General features: G+C 42.6%; 1 protein-coding gene and 1 long non-coding RNA gene across 3 annotated transcripts in view; one reads left to right on the forward strand and one right to left on the reverse strand.

Annotated features, from left to right (window-relative positions):
* LOC105837381 (discoidin domain-containing receptor 2) overlaps positions 1–18,409 on the forward strand; it is a 97,957-nt gene that overhangs the window by 64,346 nt on the left and 15,202 nt on the right. For both annotated transcript variants that reach the window (XM_036293733.1, XM_028191462.2), the window contains 2 exons: positions 3,976–4,103; positions 15,114–15,219. In XM_036293733.1, coding sequence (XP_036149626.1) covers positions 3,995–4,103; positions 15,114–15,219 — 215 coding nt within the window. In that variant the 5' untranslated portion in view covers positions 3,976–3,994. The remainder of the gene's footprint in view (positions 1–3,975; positions 4,104–15,113; positions 15,220–18,409) is intronic.
* Positions 1–18,409, reverse strand: part of LOC105839178 — a 214,345-nt gene that overhangs the window by 47,888 nt on the left and 148,048 nt on the right. The window lies entirely within an intron of this gene.

Here is an 18,409-nt window from a genome sequence, read left to right on the forward strand (position 1 = left end):
GATTTTTTTTTCTCTTTCGTGAATGATCTTAAACAACTTTTAATTAATTAAATACTTATACGTCTTTCAAAGATCTTGCCTCCCTTGTTATCTTACAAGTAGAAATCCTTGTACACGTGTATGCAGGATTTCCAAGTTTTCTAAACTCCTTTTTTTCTGCATCGTTGAAAACTTTTCGACGAGAAAATGACGCGTTTTCCGCCACGGCTAAAGCCGTTCGCGAACAACGGATTCGAGCTCGGATGCGAATTTTTCGCCCGAACTCAAGAGTTCGTCGACGAACGGCGTTTAACGATCCGGAAACGTTGTAAGTGTGGAGATTAAAGTGTATTCGTACACGTAGCTGCGAACCTGTGCAGCAGCGTACTTTCCTTCCTTCTTCCATTCTCCCATTCACACCACCTTCGGAATGACACGTTGGGAACGAAGCCAAGCTGACTCTAGAACGTGCTATATAGGAATGCTCCCAAATGGGAATACTTCTTCTTCCTTTTAATTTAAGTTTGAATATCAAGGAAAATAATTATCTAACCGAATAACGTGAAACATATGTAGATAGCTTGTTAAATATTGTTTAAAATATATATATATTTTAAAGAAATATTTTTTGCTAATTTATTAATTGCTAATTACTATGTACAAAAAGACAACGATCTAAAAATGTATGGTTAATTACGGCAGACTCGTTTTCAATTTTTATAAATGATTATTGTAAAACTTGTACAAACGCAACAATACAAAAAATTATATTATAATCTCTTTGTCTCTCTCTCTCGTTTTCTCTTTTAAGGTGTGTGTGTGATATTGTTTATGTGACAAGAGGCAAAGACTGACACGTAATAAATTATTTGTTCGTACAGCTTTATTTTTTTTCTTAAAAATATAATAATTTTGTAATCCTGTAAAATACGACAGATTGAGACATCTGTTGGATATGTCATGTAGAAGTATAAAATAATTCTTGAAATAATAATACATTTTTCAGCTGTCAAATCCACCGTGATAGATTTTTGATAGAGAAATGTACCATTATTTCGAGAATTATTTCACATTTTTACATGACGTATCGAACAGATGTCTTAGTTTTTTGCATATTTTACATTTGATTTTTTCACAAAATGTGTAAAAAAATGTTTTCGTCTCTTGACATTTTTTTAAATGAAAAATTTTGCTCTTTATTTATCAACAATATAATAACATATATGAAAGATTTTTATTACATATTATTTTATAATAGATTTTTATATTGAGGTATTGAATAGAACTCGCCAGCTATCAAAGAAATAATTATATTACAATATATTTAGATAAAAAATGGTATGAATAGAAACATGGAAATTTTTCACTTAAATTATAAATCTAACGTCACAAAAATATCATACTGATTTCCAAGATATATCTATTGAACCGAATCTAAAAACTAACTTTTTAACGGAATTATTATATAAATATGGACTGTTAGAGAACACTGAGCTTAGAAAAATCCGCTGTTACAAGCTTATGCTTTGTACGTATATCAAACGTAATCGAAGCGGCATGATTGATTCGCTGATTCGCTGAACAAATTCATGTGTATTCACTCGTAAAATACGCTCGTGAGCCCGTACAGGCGGATGTAGCTTTATCTGGGGCCCATCATTCACGTTAATTCCACTTAAGCACCGATGCACCTGGCTCGTGAGCTCAACACGACGAGCGCGCGATACACTCGGCAAAAATGAAGAGACGAATGCCATACAAATCGAGCATTCGAAGTGCGCACAAGGGCACCTTATGCAGTGGCATATAGTGGAACCGAGTGGCCGAACGCGGTTGCGTAGCAGCTCGAGCGAATGAAAGATGGCAGTGTGCGTATTGTAGAAAGCTGGAACACACAAACGGGGCACTAAATTCGCATGATTTCTTCGTTTTGAGGACGAAGGCTCCTCGCGTGATTTGCTCGTTGCGCTGGCGCCCCGCCGATGCCGAATGTTTGCGTTTGGACTAAATAATCGACCAAAAACAGTCGAAAGATTTAATCTGAGAAAGGGACCCACAAGAAATCTACCCCGGCTGCACGGTGAAAAACACCGCTGCACGCGCGCGCTACGCTCTTCCCCCTCGGAATGATAATTATACGAGAAAACAAACGGAGTGAGATAAATGGAAGCGTATTAATAAATGCATAACACTTCTTGCCCCAAGCGGATGCGCAAATCAATTCAGAAACGTGGATGTAATCAAGTCTCTCCGTATTTACGAGGAAATGATTAACTCTTACTGCTTTAGAGCACCTGTGCCTGCGAGGTATAAAGAGCTCAACGTTATCCCCGTAAACTAAAGCCGTGCGAAACGCAGATCGATAGCGCAATTAACTCACGCGAGCGGCTTATTTTCTACATATAAGTTTTTATCTCTGATAGATTGCGTACATTTGGCATACGTAATGCAGGAAAGGAAAGCTTTTGAAGTGCCGCGCGCGAGACGACGCGGCGTGGTCGCTGCAGGGGACGGTATCTCGCGAGACGACGACGACGACGACGACGACGACGGCGGCGAGGCATGAATGCCGCATTAGAGCGCGCGCATATTTACGAGAGGGAGATTATTCACGGGCCTAATGATTAATTGTACGTCACGATTGATCTAATCGTCGGCTAAGAAGCGAATGTGCCATATCCCGGACCCAATCGGCCGGGGCGGTTAAAGGTTGACTGCACTCTGTGACCTTAATTACTATACGTACGACTAATCGATCGTGCGCATTGCGATCGTACTACTCTTGACACGGGTACCAGCATACGCAACCGCTCCGCCGTTTGAATAGCATCTTAATTACCGGTCGGATAATCCGATTTAGTCACTTGTACGTATCGATGGTCTCCGCGTCCAGTCGTGTATCGAGTCGGAAAAGATCACGAAGTCATCGAGCTGCGCTCCGGAAGTGAGGGACTCGAACAGAGATAGCGTTCAAACAGTTTCCCCTTTCGCTTTCGATTCTAATACGAAACCTACACTTAATGAAGTTGAAGCCTCGTCTCAGAAACCGTTAATTCAAGATTAGATCCTGTTCAAGATGCTGCAGCCGTTGTCGATAACGGAGATGACTGTTGATTTGGCAGCTAAAGGTCCACGATAGAATTCCTGAAAGCCACGAATCCACGATCGTAGCGCGATATAAAACGCCGGTCGCCGTGTTTATCGCCGTGAATATTTTCGTCGTGAAATAACGAGTCGCAGGAAGGGTACTCTAAGCTCGGCAGATAAGCATCGGGAATGGACGACGGTAGTCGAGGAACCCCATAACCCCCGATTTCCCCCTCCCTCTCCCCGTTAATTAGCCAAAAAGTGAGGTCCCTCGTACGGTCCTCCTTGCTTTTCTTTTCTGCACTATGCGCCACGACGGCACCGCCGTGAATAAACCACGATCCCGCGTTCCCCCTTTCCCCCAGCGAAACTCCCCAGTATCACTCCCCGACTATCCGGTACGTACGAGTTGTTCTCTCGCCCCCTCGCATACAAGAGGAGAAGAAGAACCAGCCAAAGAGCCCCACGGCGTTTCTTCGTGGCTCTTTCTCCGGCTCGCAGCATCCTCAGTGGGACCTCTCTCCTTCCGTCCTCTTCTCTCTCGCGCCGAACGGCCGATCCTAATCTCGATAATGACGCGTAATGGCTGCTGGCGTGAATGTAGCTCTTTGTCCGTGGCTCCTGTACCGGTCGTATATCTGTCCGGCACGAGAACCGCGCCATTTCACCCCGGCGAAAAGCACGGGGGGGCCAAAAACGACCGTTTCCAGCCTCTTTTTTCTACGTCCACGGCGCGTCTCCCTGTCGTCTCTCTCCCTTCCAACCCTCTCCCGCGCCCAATCTCTACGCCTGGCAAAACGCCTTCTCGGGAATCACGCTTAATCACTCTGTTCCGCGTAATGCCAAGACTACGAGCCACAGTTTGTATACGTGTGTGTGTGATTTTCTTTTGGGACTTTGTTTTTGCAGGAGCGGTTATGAGAGTTCGATGACCACGGGCCCGCGGACCATCGACGCTACCATGGACTACCTGCAGACGTGCCTCATCTTTTACATGCTGATCCTCTGCTTCTGCGGTGGACGTTCCATAGACATATGTGAGTAAACATGTTAATCCGATTCCATTCGATGTAGTTTCAAACTTCAAATCAAATTCATACATATGTATTTCGTTCATGGATTCAGGGGATACTAAAGCCGTGCCTGTTTTATCGATTGTTTTGATTATTTTTAATTCGCTAATCTTTTAATTGTATTTATAGAATTAAATATCTTTTTCCACAATTAAAGTACAGACGGTAACGCAATGTGCACGTAAGAATTTTATATAAAATACGAAAGAAAATTGTAATTTGTAAATTAAATTAAAACTTTTTTTGTTTTTGTTTAAAACGTACGCGTTATGTTATCGTCTGTACTTTAATTGTGAAAAAGGATTTTTAATTCTGTAAATACAATTAAAAGTAGCGAATTGAAAATAATCAAAATAATCGGTAAAACAGGACATCTTTAGCATCCCCTTAAATAATGATGATCAAATCAACGATCATTAAATTATGGAAATAACAATAATTATCTGAAATATCAAATAATAAATATTAATCGGCCAAGAATCGATTTAATGATTGGTGGTAAGATAGAACTATATAGTATCTATATAGTATCAGCGATAATGTAATATTTGTCGGTCAGCAACGAAGAATTGATTCTTTTTCTGGGTGAGAAGAATCAGGAGATCGTGGCGGGATCATGATTGAAATACGTGTTTACGTCCGAGACTATAATTTTACTCCAGGGTGGATGCTTCTCCCACCCGCGATTTTACTCGCGATAAAAACAGAAAGGCATCTCAGTTCCCTCCCTCGTACCGCATTGCCCTTTGCCTTACATTAAACCTCAGGCTCGGTTTCTACTCGGCTTGGTTTCCATCCCATTGACTCTAGCGGCCTGAGCCACCCTCGTGTCAGGTAAACAGGGCGAGAAACTTGCAAAGTATCCGCCAAGAGTTCCGAAGTCAGCCCCGGGAAAGGCTTTTAGGTACTCGTTCGTGAAATCGAGCTCGAAACTTACGTATACGGGACGTATTTTGCACCCGAAGAATTTCTCGAGCAAGATCGAAAGATGGATCATGATGGTCTCTCGATTTCGGTTGCATCGCACAACGCGTACCATCCTTTTCCGCTGGTTGAGTGAGTAGATTCAAGTTATACCGAGCGCATAGTTTTGCAAAATGTGAACTTTACATTACAAGCACAAAACTACATCATTATTCCGACATCGCGTGATTTTAGCTGGCAAAATAACCTCGTGGAAGACCTCGCCTACTGAATAATGCATATTAAAGAAGAGTTACAGACAAAAGTTTGCAACGTACTTGACGAGTCCTTGACAACTGATAGTACTATAAAGTCTGTAAGTGCACGGTAATCGGCTTATACTTTAACGCTAAATATATCCAGACAACGGTCGTTACGGAAACATACTAAATCAGGAAAGTCGATGTTAACTCTTCTAACTCTTGGAACCTGTGCGGCGTACTATTTGACCTCAAAGCCGATACTTGGGGCTACCTTTGATCCTGCTTATACTTATACTTGAGCATACCGGTGTAATCCTGGAAAACAACTATATACACCGCAAACTTCGCTAATTAAATTCTACCTGGTTATCAAAGCAGCTCAACATAATACTTTGAAATAACAAACAGAACAGTGGCGATTAAAGCAGCATTGTGTATATATACGTGAAGAAAGTGCATCTTGCAATTAAACGTAATTTGATAGCATAGTCAAAATAACAGCCTGATCAATTGATTCTCGATCGAAAGTAAGTTCGTTTTTATTCGCGCGTAAAAGATGCAGGTCACGGTGGATTTCGAATTTAGTCGACCATACTTGGAATCCAATAGTATCCGCGCTTCGAATACCGGTCACCGCGTCGGTGGTCCGAAGAGGCGTCCGGGCGTAGGTGGCTCGGCGTGCTCTGCATAAGAGGAGCAACGAGCGAGCGCCGAAATATAAATAGCTTCGTACGAAAGTTGGAACTTGGAAGGCGACCGAAAGGGAGAGACGATTGCGGACCCCCCCCCCTCCCCCGTGGTGACTGAACTTGTACATTGAACCGCGTCGGTAAATTCGCGGTTGTGTTAAGCGAGCCGGTCAGCTGTGGCCGATCGGGGAGGGCCGAAAGGGGTCCCCGAGCAGTTGAAGCGCGCATAAATTGCAATGTTAATGTTGCCGGCGGTACATAAACATGTTGCACGTCGGTTAGATTGCGGTGCCCGTGCGTACTGCACACCCTCTAGGTGCCTGCGTGCGTGCGTGCGTATGTACGAGGGCGCGTTCGATTTTGTGTATACCGAGAGCTGTTGCCAAACGGTATACGCGTACAGACGCGTGCCTAGACGAGAGAGTAGTAGCCGTTGCCCCGTTTTGCCTGTGTATCCACCGTGCCCGCGCGCGTGTTTCACGTTGGTGTCGCATAATTACGGGGTGGACGCGAAAGTGTACGTGCACGAGTGCGCTGGAGAGCCGGAGGATGATAGGATAGGCAATTGTACAGATGCGTCATCCGGGAGGGATGTATCTGACGTAGCGAGATTTAATACGAGCGAGCGACACATGTGTGGCGAACGATCGCCTTTTTTCGCATTCCGCACGAGACTCCCATTGTTAACAGCGGCTACGACGACGTTCAACATAGCGTATAGATAGTATGCCGATATTATGACTCACATCAGCCTCGAAATAAATTACGAATGTACACGCGAGCGTGCATTAATTTTAATAGTTGTAAATTAACACGTGTATATGCGTAATGAAACGAGCATGCATATGGAGCGTAATGGTAACGCTCGTGTATGTATCGTTTGTCGCATTGAGGGCACATCGAAAACAGCCGGTAGGAATGTGTTCGAGGGAGGAAAACCGTCACGCAACAGAGCCCTCCCGCGTTATGACATTGTCGTCCCTCTGTTACCCTCTCGGTCCTCTCAGCCCTCCTTTCCAATTATCTGCAGATCCATTAGGCCCTGGCGTGATGGTGACGAAATTATTGCTGGAGTCTTCAGCGTATTAACATAACAATGCGGCAATTAACGCGTTATTACCCCTCGTACACGCTCTATCGCCAATCCGTACGGTGATGCAAAACGTAGGATGTTGTCAATTAGGAAAAGTGATTTTTCAAACCAAAATAACATGAAAATCTCTCCATTTGTTTTGAACTTCTGCGATAATAAAAAGTATTGTGATAAAAACAAATGATAAAAGAATGTTACATGTAAACTTAATAAATTCAATATGCGTTATTGTACTTTTTTTTAATGAATAAAGAATATTGTGTTTTAATATGCTTTAATATGCTTGCACGCGCAAATATCACAATCTTAAATCATAATCTCGAGCCTGAACACGAATATAGGGGAGAATTACTGAATGCGTATCGGTCGCCTAAATCATATCTCATTAATATTTATATTTTTATTTCGTGTAAGCAACATTCAGCGACAAAAATATGAAATAAATGAGAAATGAGTAATGTAAATGCAAAATTTAACAGATTACATACTTATTTTACGTGTGCTAACAACATGCATTAACCTGATTTAACAAATTAAATACAAGGAATATTAATTTTTGATTAAATTATTATATATAACTGATAATAATGTATTCGTACAATTTATTATTCTTAATTTTTATATTTTTATAAAAATGAACATTAATTATCAAATATTTAACTCTTTACAAATAAATTATTAATAAAATAAGTATTTACCAATAATTCTTTACATTTTTAATTATTTTAATTCATTGCTTCGAAATTTAAAGCTTTTAAAGACGTTATAATTTAAGAGACTCGCAGATACGATTTAGACCGGCTACCTAAATATTTTGCGCCGAAATATTTTGTTGCAAAAAGGTTTATATAATACATTAATTTGTTGTTAATGAAAAGATGAGCATTGTATATAGCAAAATCGTACCTAAAACATCAAGACTACAATTTCCTATTGTTCATACTCGGTACAAATCAGTGTCAAATGGGAAATATAATAGAAAATAATCTAAGTGATACTTCGGCAACTCTCCCTACTTTATTTGTGAAAAGCATATTAAATAACGATCGTGCATCTGGTACGTAAGGAGATTAACGGATTATTTGTATAGTCATCTATGCAAGCGCACAAATATACTCTTATGGTCGTACTCCCATTGCGGATACAGTTATCAAAACATACCCCGGTTATCATTACAACTTGTCATTCCTTTGTACGCTCGGTGCAGCCGTTAATACTGGCTGACAGCTTCTGCGGGTCTTGTTTGAAAGGCGCGATTATTCGTATACGACAAAGGCACCGCCGACACTTTCTGCACGTGTACGTCGTATGTCTCTCGGATATAAAATCCCCGCGACGTAAACATTCCCAAGCTGGTATTCCGACATCTGTTCCTTACCCTCGCGCCGACTCCAATCTCCACGTTCGGCTTGATCACGCGCCAGAACGACAGTTTACGCCCGCCCGCGTACACGAACTTCAGATCTCTTTGCCCCTAACGACTTCTGGATAAATCGTCTCGAGTGCAATCGACTTAACCCCGCGCGCCTCAGCAAAGAGACGACGCAGCCTTTGGATACATCGGCGAACGAGGATGAATCGGGAGAATCAAGTGGGATTGACACGTTGAAAGGGCGTCAGCGCGGGAGACGCCGAGCGAAATAATCCTCGGCTTTCCGCGTTCCCTCGATCGCGGATCGCTATTTTTATATATCCCTCCGGACTATATCGAGAGCTTCGCCTCGCCGGATATATACGCAAGTGAAAGCGATCATCGTCGGTTCCATCGCCGTGTCGTCGTCGTGATAAAACCCTTTCGTTTATATCTCGTCGCGGTCGAGTCGCGCCGTCGCGGAACGTATCGAGCAACGTAGGCGAATCCAGGGAGAATCCGTGGGACGTCTCTCGCTTGACGCGCTGAAAGGACGTCAACTGTCAGACGTCGACTGGCGACGTCGAGTGTAATAATCCCCGACTTTCAGGTTCGAAGGGCGTACGTCAATCCGCCGCGCGGATCTGTATTTTCATAAGGCCAACCCACGAAAGCAAACACCGCGTGCCCGACTGTACGAGTACGAAGGGTTCGTGCCCTAAAGCCCTTCGCACACTGACATCAACTGGAACGAAAGAATTAGATGACGACGTAAGGAAAGTTCCTCATTCGGGGAAGAGCTTATATTCTTAGCTGACATACTTTCTTTCTATTCGAGTAAAAGAGTATTAACTCTTAAGTTATCATCATTGAGTATTCCGCGTGTCCGATTGATTTTCTATCTATAGAGTTTTCTCAAAATTATATTACGTTACTTTTTTTTTTTTTTTTAATAAAGTGCAGGCATTTGTTTTAGAGACTTGAATAATGCCCGATACGAATTTTTAAAAATTTTTTAAATTACTTTAAATAAATGAAAAAATTATCGGATTCAAGAGACTTATGATGGTACCAAATACTTTTTTCACATAATATTAAGTTAAAAAGTCTCGAGAAAATTATACATTTTTTTCTATTTCTCACCCCACGATAAAAATTATATTATATTATGAATAATGTCTGTGTAAGTTTCCCGTGTACAAGATTTTATCATCGGTTTCTAAAGATAAAGAGCTATTAAATATCCTTACGAAGCAACGTTAATATACATCGTCTGCTTCGCCTCGTATCTATTAGCATCAGAGAATAAAACTGGTTAGTTTTGATAAATCCAGGCCACGAAGGCACGAACCCCCGTACTAAGGGGTTTGCACTTTCGACCCTCTACGGCCTAAGTAACGCACGCAACTCGAGACGGTGATTTTCAGTCCACGCCTAGGGGGGGGCTCCAAGGGGTGGAAGGGCCGCGACGTGGTAGAGAAGGATGCAACCGCGGAGTGGAAGGAGCGAGAGAGAAGTAGGACCTTGGTGAAATAGGAGGGACGAAAGGGCCGGTGTAAAAGTAGTACTTCCGTTCTGCCAGCCGTCGCGGCGCCAGGAGGACGGGCATGCGCGTTCTCATCGACGCGGGTTACCTTCCACCTAGAACGAATGTTTGTTTTCTCTGAAAGAGGCGAAAATGGCTCCCCAAGTCTGACAATGCCCGAGGAAACCGCGCCTCGGCTTTCACGGCCCTAAAGGGTGCACTGCCGTTGCCCTTAGGGGGCAAGCACGAACTTCTTTCGGGGTCGACGCTCTTACAAACATTCATTCTAATTTCACCGATGCCCGGAAAACGGGCGCGGCATTACGGTAGAAAAGGAGGGGGGGGGGAAACCTTGCGGCAGGTGTCCACCTGCTAATTCCGTTGAGCAAACATAACGAACCGCGTCCCATCGTAGTGAGCCGTGAGCTGAGAAGCTGATTATCACCAACACACGAACGACACGGGCAGTTTCCAAGTTACGTCTTGCGTAGAGAATTTAATCTGGATTAAATCTCGGTATTGCGGTCACGTCGGTAAAGGTATACCTGCCATAACGACGTAACAAATGCGTCTTAAGAGACTTGAAACAGAATTCGTATTTTCATAATAATCTACGATTTCATTGTAAGCAAAATGTACGATTTCATTGCACGAAAGCTGTAGCAATATTTGAAGATGCACGGTATACAATGAAAAATTTTCTCTGACTTTGTGACACAATATTTAAGAATATATATGATTGCGAAAGCTCGTACGTTATAATTAATCGAGACGTTTTGACGTGAAAAAAAAAAGAAAAGAAGAAAACAAAGATTGAGTTAACTCAAGGATCAGATGCGAGTCGTGATTTATGCGCTAATATCGCGCTGCAATGAGATGGGGAGGTTTAATATGTTTTTCGTGAAAGTCCCGGTGCGTAATTAATTTACATTCGCGCCCGAGGAGAGAAGTGCGAGTAAGCGTACCGAAAGCCGACCGCGACTCTGGTGCGCCGTCATTAATAATAATCCTAGAATTAACAAAGGAAGGGTGATGCGAATTATTAAATTCACCGAGATAGAAAAGCCCCGTTGTTGATGTCTACCCTCACCACACTTCCTCTATTTTTCTTCCCTAATTTGCCGAGAGATTCGTTAGTCTTCTGTGCAATTTGCTTTGCCGTTATTATAAAAGCCGCGCTAATTACTCGCCTACATATTTGTCTCTACCAAAGGCGCGATATCTTTGACTTCGCCCGGGATGTGAGAACAAAATTACGCGAGACGTGACGCGTGTAAGTTTACAACGAGCATCCGCTTGTGTACTGCAGCAAATTATATGGGCTGTGCATTTTTTTCCCTCCCCCCGAAAAATTGTGAGGACTGAGATTTCCGCATTGTCGTTTCCGCCATGTTAACTAAACTACGCGCACCTAGCACATACCTTATGTACATAAAATTATTAAAGTCACAGCCCTCGTCTAGCGGATAAAGACGTGACTTACGCTGTGTTAAAGGTTAATTCGGAACCATTCTCGGTTTGCCTGAAGAAGGGGTGGTTCGCAACTCGAGCGCGACGTTGAATGCCTTCGCTCCGCGGGGGGAGGACAAACGGCAATGGGAGAAGGAGATACGTTCTTGTAAAGCGGGAGATTTACGATATTGCGCAATTCGTAGATCTCTAACAAATCGCGCGGCCTTCATCGCCGCCTCAACTTGTAACTTAACCGTGGAAGTCTGATTCTCTCGACGCCAAGACGTTTCAATTACCATTTCGGTATTTCAAGATTCGTGGAAAATCGTTTATCAACTCGACGTGCACGCGGGCACATGTATACGTTGCATACGGAAGAACATAGGAAATGGAGGCGAAGAAAAACGGTACTCTTAGACTATCAAGTATCAAATATAAAAAGCAAGCGTTGCTGGATATACGGCGGTGAAATTTCTCTCGGAATTTATTACGATTTTTCTATTACAATCTCCCTGACGTCGCCCCGAACGTATTGCGTTCTCCTCGAGGCGCGGCTTGTAACGTCGACCGTTTCGTGGTTGTCTCGGGTTTCGCGGAGGAGCCGTCTCTGGAAAGAAGCGGTTATCAGTTTGACAGTGACGCGGTTAAAGTAGGAGAGCGAGAACGAGCCGGCGAGAAGAGACGAGAGAGCGACGTTGGGACGTTGGTGGAGGAGGGGGTTGCGAAGGCATTCAATTTCCCTCTTCTCGCGGATGGAGGGCGGCACACACCCTTCCGTTCGGAGCTGTCACTCCCCGAGAATTATGGTCGCCGAATGAGTGGCTGGGGCGGGCCAAACGTCGCATAACTTACTTCTTCTTCTTCTTCTCCCGTTCTTGCACTCTTTTCCAGGATGTCTATAAATACGAGAATCGAACTCTTGCCTGCCTACCCTAACTACCCGGAGACGGCTTCGGTACCTCTAAGCTCTCCCTGGATGATGCTCGCAGTATCGGAAACCTTCCGTACCGGAAGGAGGGCGACGCGGCGGACGAATCCAGATCGCGTCACCGAGAGTAGCACTGATTACGAAACTTATTTGTCTGAATGCGTTTTTTGCCGGCTCAATGGAGACAGCAGAACTCGAGACGGTATACCCCGAGTATTTTTAGCCGACGAAGGTCTGGCGATGATTACCAGAAATTCCTCTGCGTAATTGTTTCTTCGTCCCCCGGAACGGTGAAAGTGAAATGAAACGAATAGCGAAAAATAGGCACATTTTTCTCTGTACATTTTTATATCTTGAATTTTTCCTGCACGTCTACGCGAGAGATATATGATGCGATTTTTTATATTATTTTTCGCACGTCCAAAATAAATTTTTAACAAATACTTTCCTCAATTTTAATATTGTCTGTAATATTTAATTATTTAAAACTACTATATTATTTAGCGACACATAATTTCAAGTGACACATAGTTTTACCACTCATGTTTTTATTTTTACAAACATATCGACATTAATGTCGTGCTTTAAGTTTATAGATTTGCTGGACTTAAAAATTGTTTATAAAATGGTTGCTGTTTCATCGTTTAATCTGTAATTACGATCTGTAAGACTATACGACTAAGTATTTCATCGAATAATTTCTATTTAATAATTTTTATATGTTTTTCAATTCTATTAAAGCTGAACTCTTTATTCTGAAAGAAGTGAGAAATATTTACAATCCTCTTATTTACGCCAGACATCTTTTCGGTGCCAGACATCCGCGACGATGAAGAAAGCGGTCGGAAGAAAAGTTTGTGGATTTAAGATCGTTGGACGAATAAACGAGCTCGATAATCGTTGACGGTTCCGACGATGGCTCAGGAAGCAGCTGTCGTTAGGACCGTACGGCGGGGGGGTTGAATTTTCTACGCGGATTTATCGAGTTTACCGAAGCACCGCTCCGTCTTGCCGCGATTTCTTGCTAAGGAGCTGTATATCATTCGCTCGTTTCCCGGGAACCCTGGCGCGATCTTGTGCTACGCCAACAGATCTCTGCTTTGACCTCTTCCCAAGGTACAACGGCTGTTCCCGTTCGCGAGTGCCTCTTTGATCGTCGACAGGCCTCTGCGGGGAGATGTGTAATTTCACGTCATCCCCGCCACTTATCTTTCTTCGATTCCAAATGGAAATCCGTTCTCGGTATCGCGTTAAGCGCTGTAATTATCGCGGAACGCGCGATCCACATCGAGCGATAAATACGGCGCTCCGGAGCGGCGCGGCGCGGCGCCCGCGATGCCTTTTTCATCGTTTTCGAGGCCGGCGCGGTTTACGCGCGTTGGCCTCGAAAAAAGTAACCCCACGACGTTCAGGCGCATAATGAAAGCCTGATAAACTCGAGTTCTCACCGAAAATAACGGCGTAAACGGCGCAACGTGGCTCTCGAGTGAACACCGGCTTGTTTAAAACAACTTTTAATGACGACGGAAAGTTGACGCTGAAAAAAGCGTATCGTTTACGCGAGACAAATTATGTGTAACAACATTATTATACGACCTTTGATAGTTATAAAATTTATACTACATATTTTTTATTAGATCTTACTCTTTAATGTCCAAATAGACTTTTTATTGTAACAATTTGAACTTGGCATTAATAAAGTCCGATCAAAACGATTTTTTTTTATTTTGGCCAAAATCCAAAATCGAAACTTTTATGGATGCTTAGAAAAGATGTGTATAAATATGTATGTCGTATGCTTCTCTATTCATAAATGTTACAATTTAATTATTGAAACAATTACATCAAATATCGTTATCCTTGTATACAATTCTTATAATTATTTTATATACTATCCGTAGTATCATAATCCATATTTTCTAAAAAAAAATTTTAAGTATAACATAAAAATACTTTTGAACAAATCTTTGAAAAATATTTTATATTAAATAAATTTTAAGTAATAAATGTTTTGTATGGAAACTTTTTTCTAGTTTTGCCAGAAACAGAAATCTAACTGAAACTTTAATTTTTAGCTAAAACTGGCCGTAACCAAAACCGAATTTTCGGTCGGACTTTAATATTTAACATAATAATATTAATTCTAAAAGACAAATGCAAAATGCTTTATCACCCCAAACTACTCATTTTTGTATATTTTTCTTTTGCTTTATGGTTTTTTTAAGATTTCTCTGGTAAAGAAACATTATTTTTATATACATCATTTTCTTCATAAAAAAAACAATGAAAATACATTACTTAATTATTAATTTACAAGTTAATTTACTGCTAATAGGAAAGATTAACACACCCGAGAAATGTAGGGTGAAATTTCACCCCGCTTTTCCCTTTAAAAGTAGAGAAATTTACCTTCTAGGGTTAAAAGTTGTGATTAAAAAATTAACATTCAGAATTCTTTAAAAGAAATTATTAATAGAAAAATTATGTATAAATAAAATACGTTAATAGAAATTTATTTATATAATATTTATATAGATTAATAGAAATTTAGAATATTAATAGAAAATAAGTAATAAAAACTATTCGCAAATTTAACCGAGAGAGATGTTACTAGATTGAAATTTTCTATTGTAAGACCTCCTTCGCGTAAATGTGTGTACGATTAACTTTAACATATTGTTTAAAGTAGGCTCTACATCCGAGGTTTATATCATTCATTTGTTCTCACTCGAGACAAACATATAATTGAAGCAATTTCCTTTATTTGCAGCACAATGCATCGCACCCCTGGGGATGGAATCGGGCGCGATTCCCGACGCGGACATCACTGCGAGTTCCAGCTTCGATAGCGGAAACGTCGGGCCGCATCGCGCACGGTGAGTGAATTACTGATTCGTTTACGCAGCGCATCGCACACAAATCCGACGCAATACAAATCCGGAAATTTGATCATATTAGCGCCGCTACAGACCGTGAAAAACGCAGCGACGTGCGCTTTGCATCGCGAACGACATCGACGGTGTAATGCGGTGATATTCGAATCAACTTCGATCATACATCGATCACCACATCTCGTCGTACGCTATCCGTTAACTGAAAAGCCTACCCAGGAAGGTTTTCTCTATCTGTCTACTCGTAACTGGCTCTCGATTACGGGCTATTTAAGATCGCGGCGCGGAAGCGGGGAGAGACCGAAGAGGCGAGTCATCATCTACGTGGAACGCGATAGATCATCTGCAGATTGGAGAAATTCGATGGGCCGCGCGCGGGCGACACGTCCGTCATCCTGTCTGTCCTCGAGATAGTTGACGATCGACCGGTCGCACCGTATATTAATCACGTCCTACTAAACCGCAACGTCTAATTCGGCCCTCAGCCCGCAATGAGGATTAATGACGCATGCGGCGTCCCGCATGCAGAGCCATTTGTATCGGCCGTTTCGAAGCTCTTAGACGTCGTTAACGTGCCCCAACGTTGCGCATACTCCTTTGATTATGCGTGTCAGCTAATTACCATTCCGGCGAGACAAACGCGCGACGCGAGGTGGACGGACGGACGGGGGGAAGCGCAGCGCAGCCAGGAACGATGTCCAAACACAAGGAATCATTGGGACCACCTACCGCGCTAATAAACCTCGCACTCGCAAGACATTAGTCGCCCCTATCGGTATCCCTTCCCCCCCCCCCCGTAATTGAAATTCTGCTGCATTAACCAAGCCGTGCGTGAATTTTCAATAATTCGCGGGACGTAATCAACTCTCTCGTCACTATTAATCGATCATCGAAGCGTGAATATAAAATAAATTAACGCGTGAAATTAATCGCGGCGTACATAGGTCGGTCGAGGTAGAATAGAGATACGGGGAAGTCAATTTCGCAATCATTACGCGACAACGTATCACGTGACAGCTCTTTCCGTGCAACGGCGACGATTCAGATCGTATTGTCGACTGGAACTTCTTTGACGGCATTTTCAAGGCTTCGTGGTATTACGGGCTTCACGGTGAATACCCTACTTACCCATCCGTTTACCATAAAATACTCCTCTCTAGTATGCTGTAATCGGAATAGCAGTTTACCTTCTTTTTTATCTTTTCCAAAAAAAAAAAAAAACATCTTTTGTATTATATTAATCATGCACACAATTGGAAAATTTGTGCTAAATTTAACATATATTCCAAGTGTCCCAAATGGCTCCTCAAATTTTTGTGTTAATTTATCACAAGATAAATATGTTATGTAGAAAGTAAAACAAATATTATGTACAAAATTAACAAAAAATGCACCTCAACAACTACAATTTGTTAAATAAACTTTTATAATATATATTGACACAAATACATTCTTATTTATTTATAATAAATATTTCAAAGCTACATTACTTTTTTATTTTATTTGTTCGTAAATTGTATTATTTTAACACTACGAAACGAATATTAATTCAAGACTAAATATTTAAATAATATCATCACGTTTTAAATTATGTTAAATTAACATAATCGGATATGTAAAAAATTCAAGACAAAGTTTTAACGAGGATTGTTTTTAGAATAAATGCAAAATGTTTTCCACTGTACACTTGTAAGTTAATTATTTTATAGTTATTTCATGTAACAAAATGTATCGATAAGATACGCATAAGTAGAAAAAATATTATCGTAGCAAGGAAATCCTCTCTCGATCACTCGACAACACACGCCCACGTCACCCGAGAGGATTTTATTCACCTTCGCAACGGATCATTTCCCTTTCCAGACGGTTCCCAAGTCCGATCTCGGAGCGACGCGCATCTCTCCAGTTCGACAAACCATTCCTCTCGATAATCGGCCCCTCCGTCTAAGGACGCGCTCCGATTCCGCCGACGTGGCAGCTCGCCGTTCAAGTCGGCGTAATCGTCCGTTCTGAGATTTATCGCGGACCAGGAGTCCCGTGCGCGCGGAATGTCTTTGATGCCCCGGACTGTATCAAAGTGGCAGCCAGGCAGTTCGAGGTCTCTTAATGGGCTATGAGTTATGATCTTTGGCGGTGGTGGATATTACTCCTTTCTCTTTCTCGCTCCTTAGTCCCGCGCGTTCTCCGCGTTTCGTTTTCCGTGCGTCTCGGACGTTCTTTTGCTCGTTCCGCTTCCTTCTCGCTCTTCTTCTCCCCTCCTTCTGCTCCCCCCTTCTGCTGTTTCACTCTGTATTCTCTTTCCCGCTTTGCCAAACCATGTCGGAAGGCGCCCCCAGACCGGGGGGGGCACACACGGCGCACATCCTAGTCGGCCGCTTTTACGGCCTGCCTTCCACGTCAAAGCAACACTTAAAGTTCTGACACTTCAGAGAGGACGGTAGCTCACCTCTTTATTGCGCGTGGACATTTTTGCGCGACGACACGAGTTCCGCCGGCGGATTCATTTGGCACTGCCACCGGCTTCCTCCGGGGTCCCTCATCTCTTTTTCTTCCCTCCCTTAAATTTTTCCCTCGCCGAACACTCGTCCCTGTCGTGTTTCGTACAAGGAGGGCACCCTCCATCGCGCTCGCAGACGCGAGGGATTCCGCCGGGGGGAATTCCCGAAGAAATGCTTTCATAAACTTTTCATAAGTTAATAAATGCGCCCGCGATAACAAAATTCACGGTGCGCGGCATGCTCGGTAAATACTTTATTAATAAATGCCTATAAGGTAATACCACTTCGTGGATTATCGCGTCGCGGGGGGAACGGCGGCGTGGTAAATTTACGACGACAGGAAGAATTCGAAACGGATTCGCTTTAGTCGGCTTAGTTTACGAGCCGTGGAATCGCATCCGCATCGCGTCGCGGCAGCACGTAGCGTATTTCACGGTCGTATCGCGGGGAACGACAGGAAAGCCTTCTTCTTTTTTTTTTTTTTTTTTAATGCCATAGACGCGAAAGGTATAGATGCGAATACAATTATTAGCCGGCTCGAAGTGGCTTCGTCGCGGCGGCGGTGTCGGCTCATCTTTAATTCATGTCATCCGGGAACTCGGTTCGATCGATAAATTATAATTTCATCCCGTATCCCCGCGTTGGCGAGCTGACGGTTATCCGTCAGACACGCGGCC

The sequence above is a fragment of the Monomorium pharaonis genome, chromosome 11 (assembly GCF_013373865.1).
Source record: "Monomorium pharaonis isolate MP-MQ-018 chromosome 11, ASM1337386v2, whole genome shotgun sequence".
Lineage (NCBI taxonomy): Eukaryota > Metazoa > Arthropoda > Insecta > Hymenoptera > Formicidae > Monomorium > Monomorium pharaonis.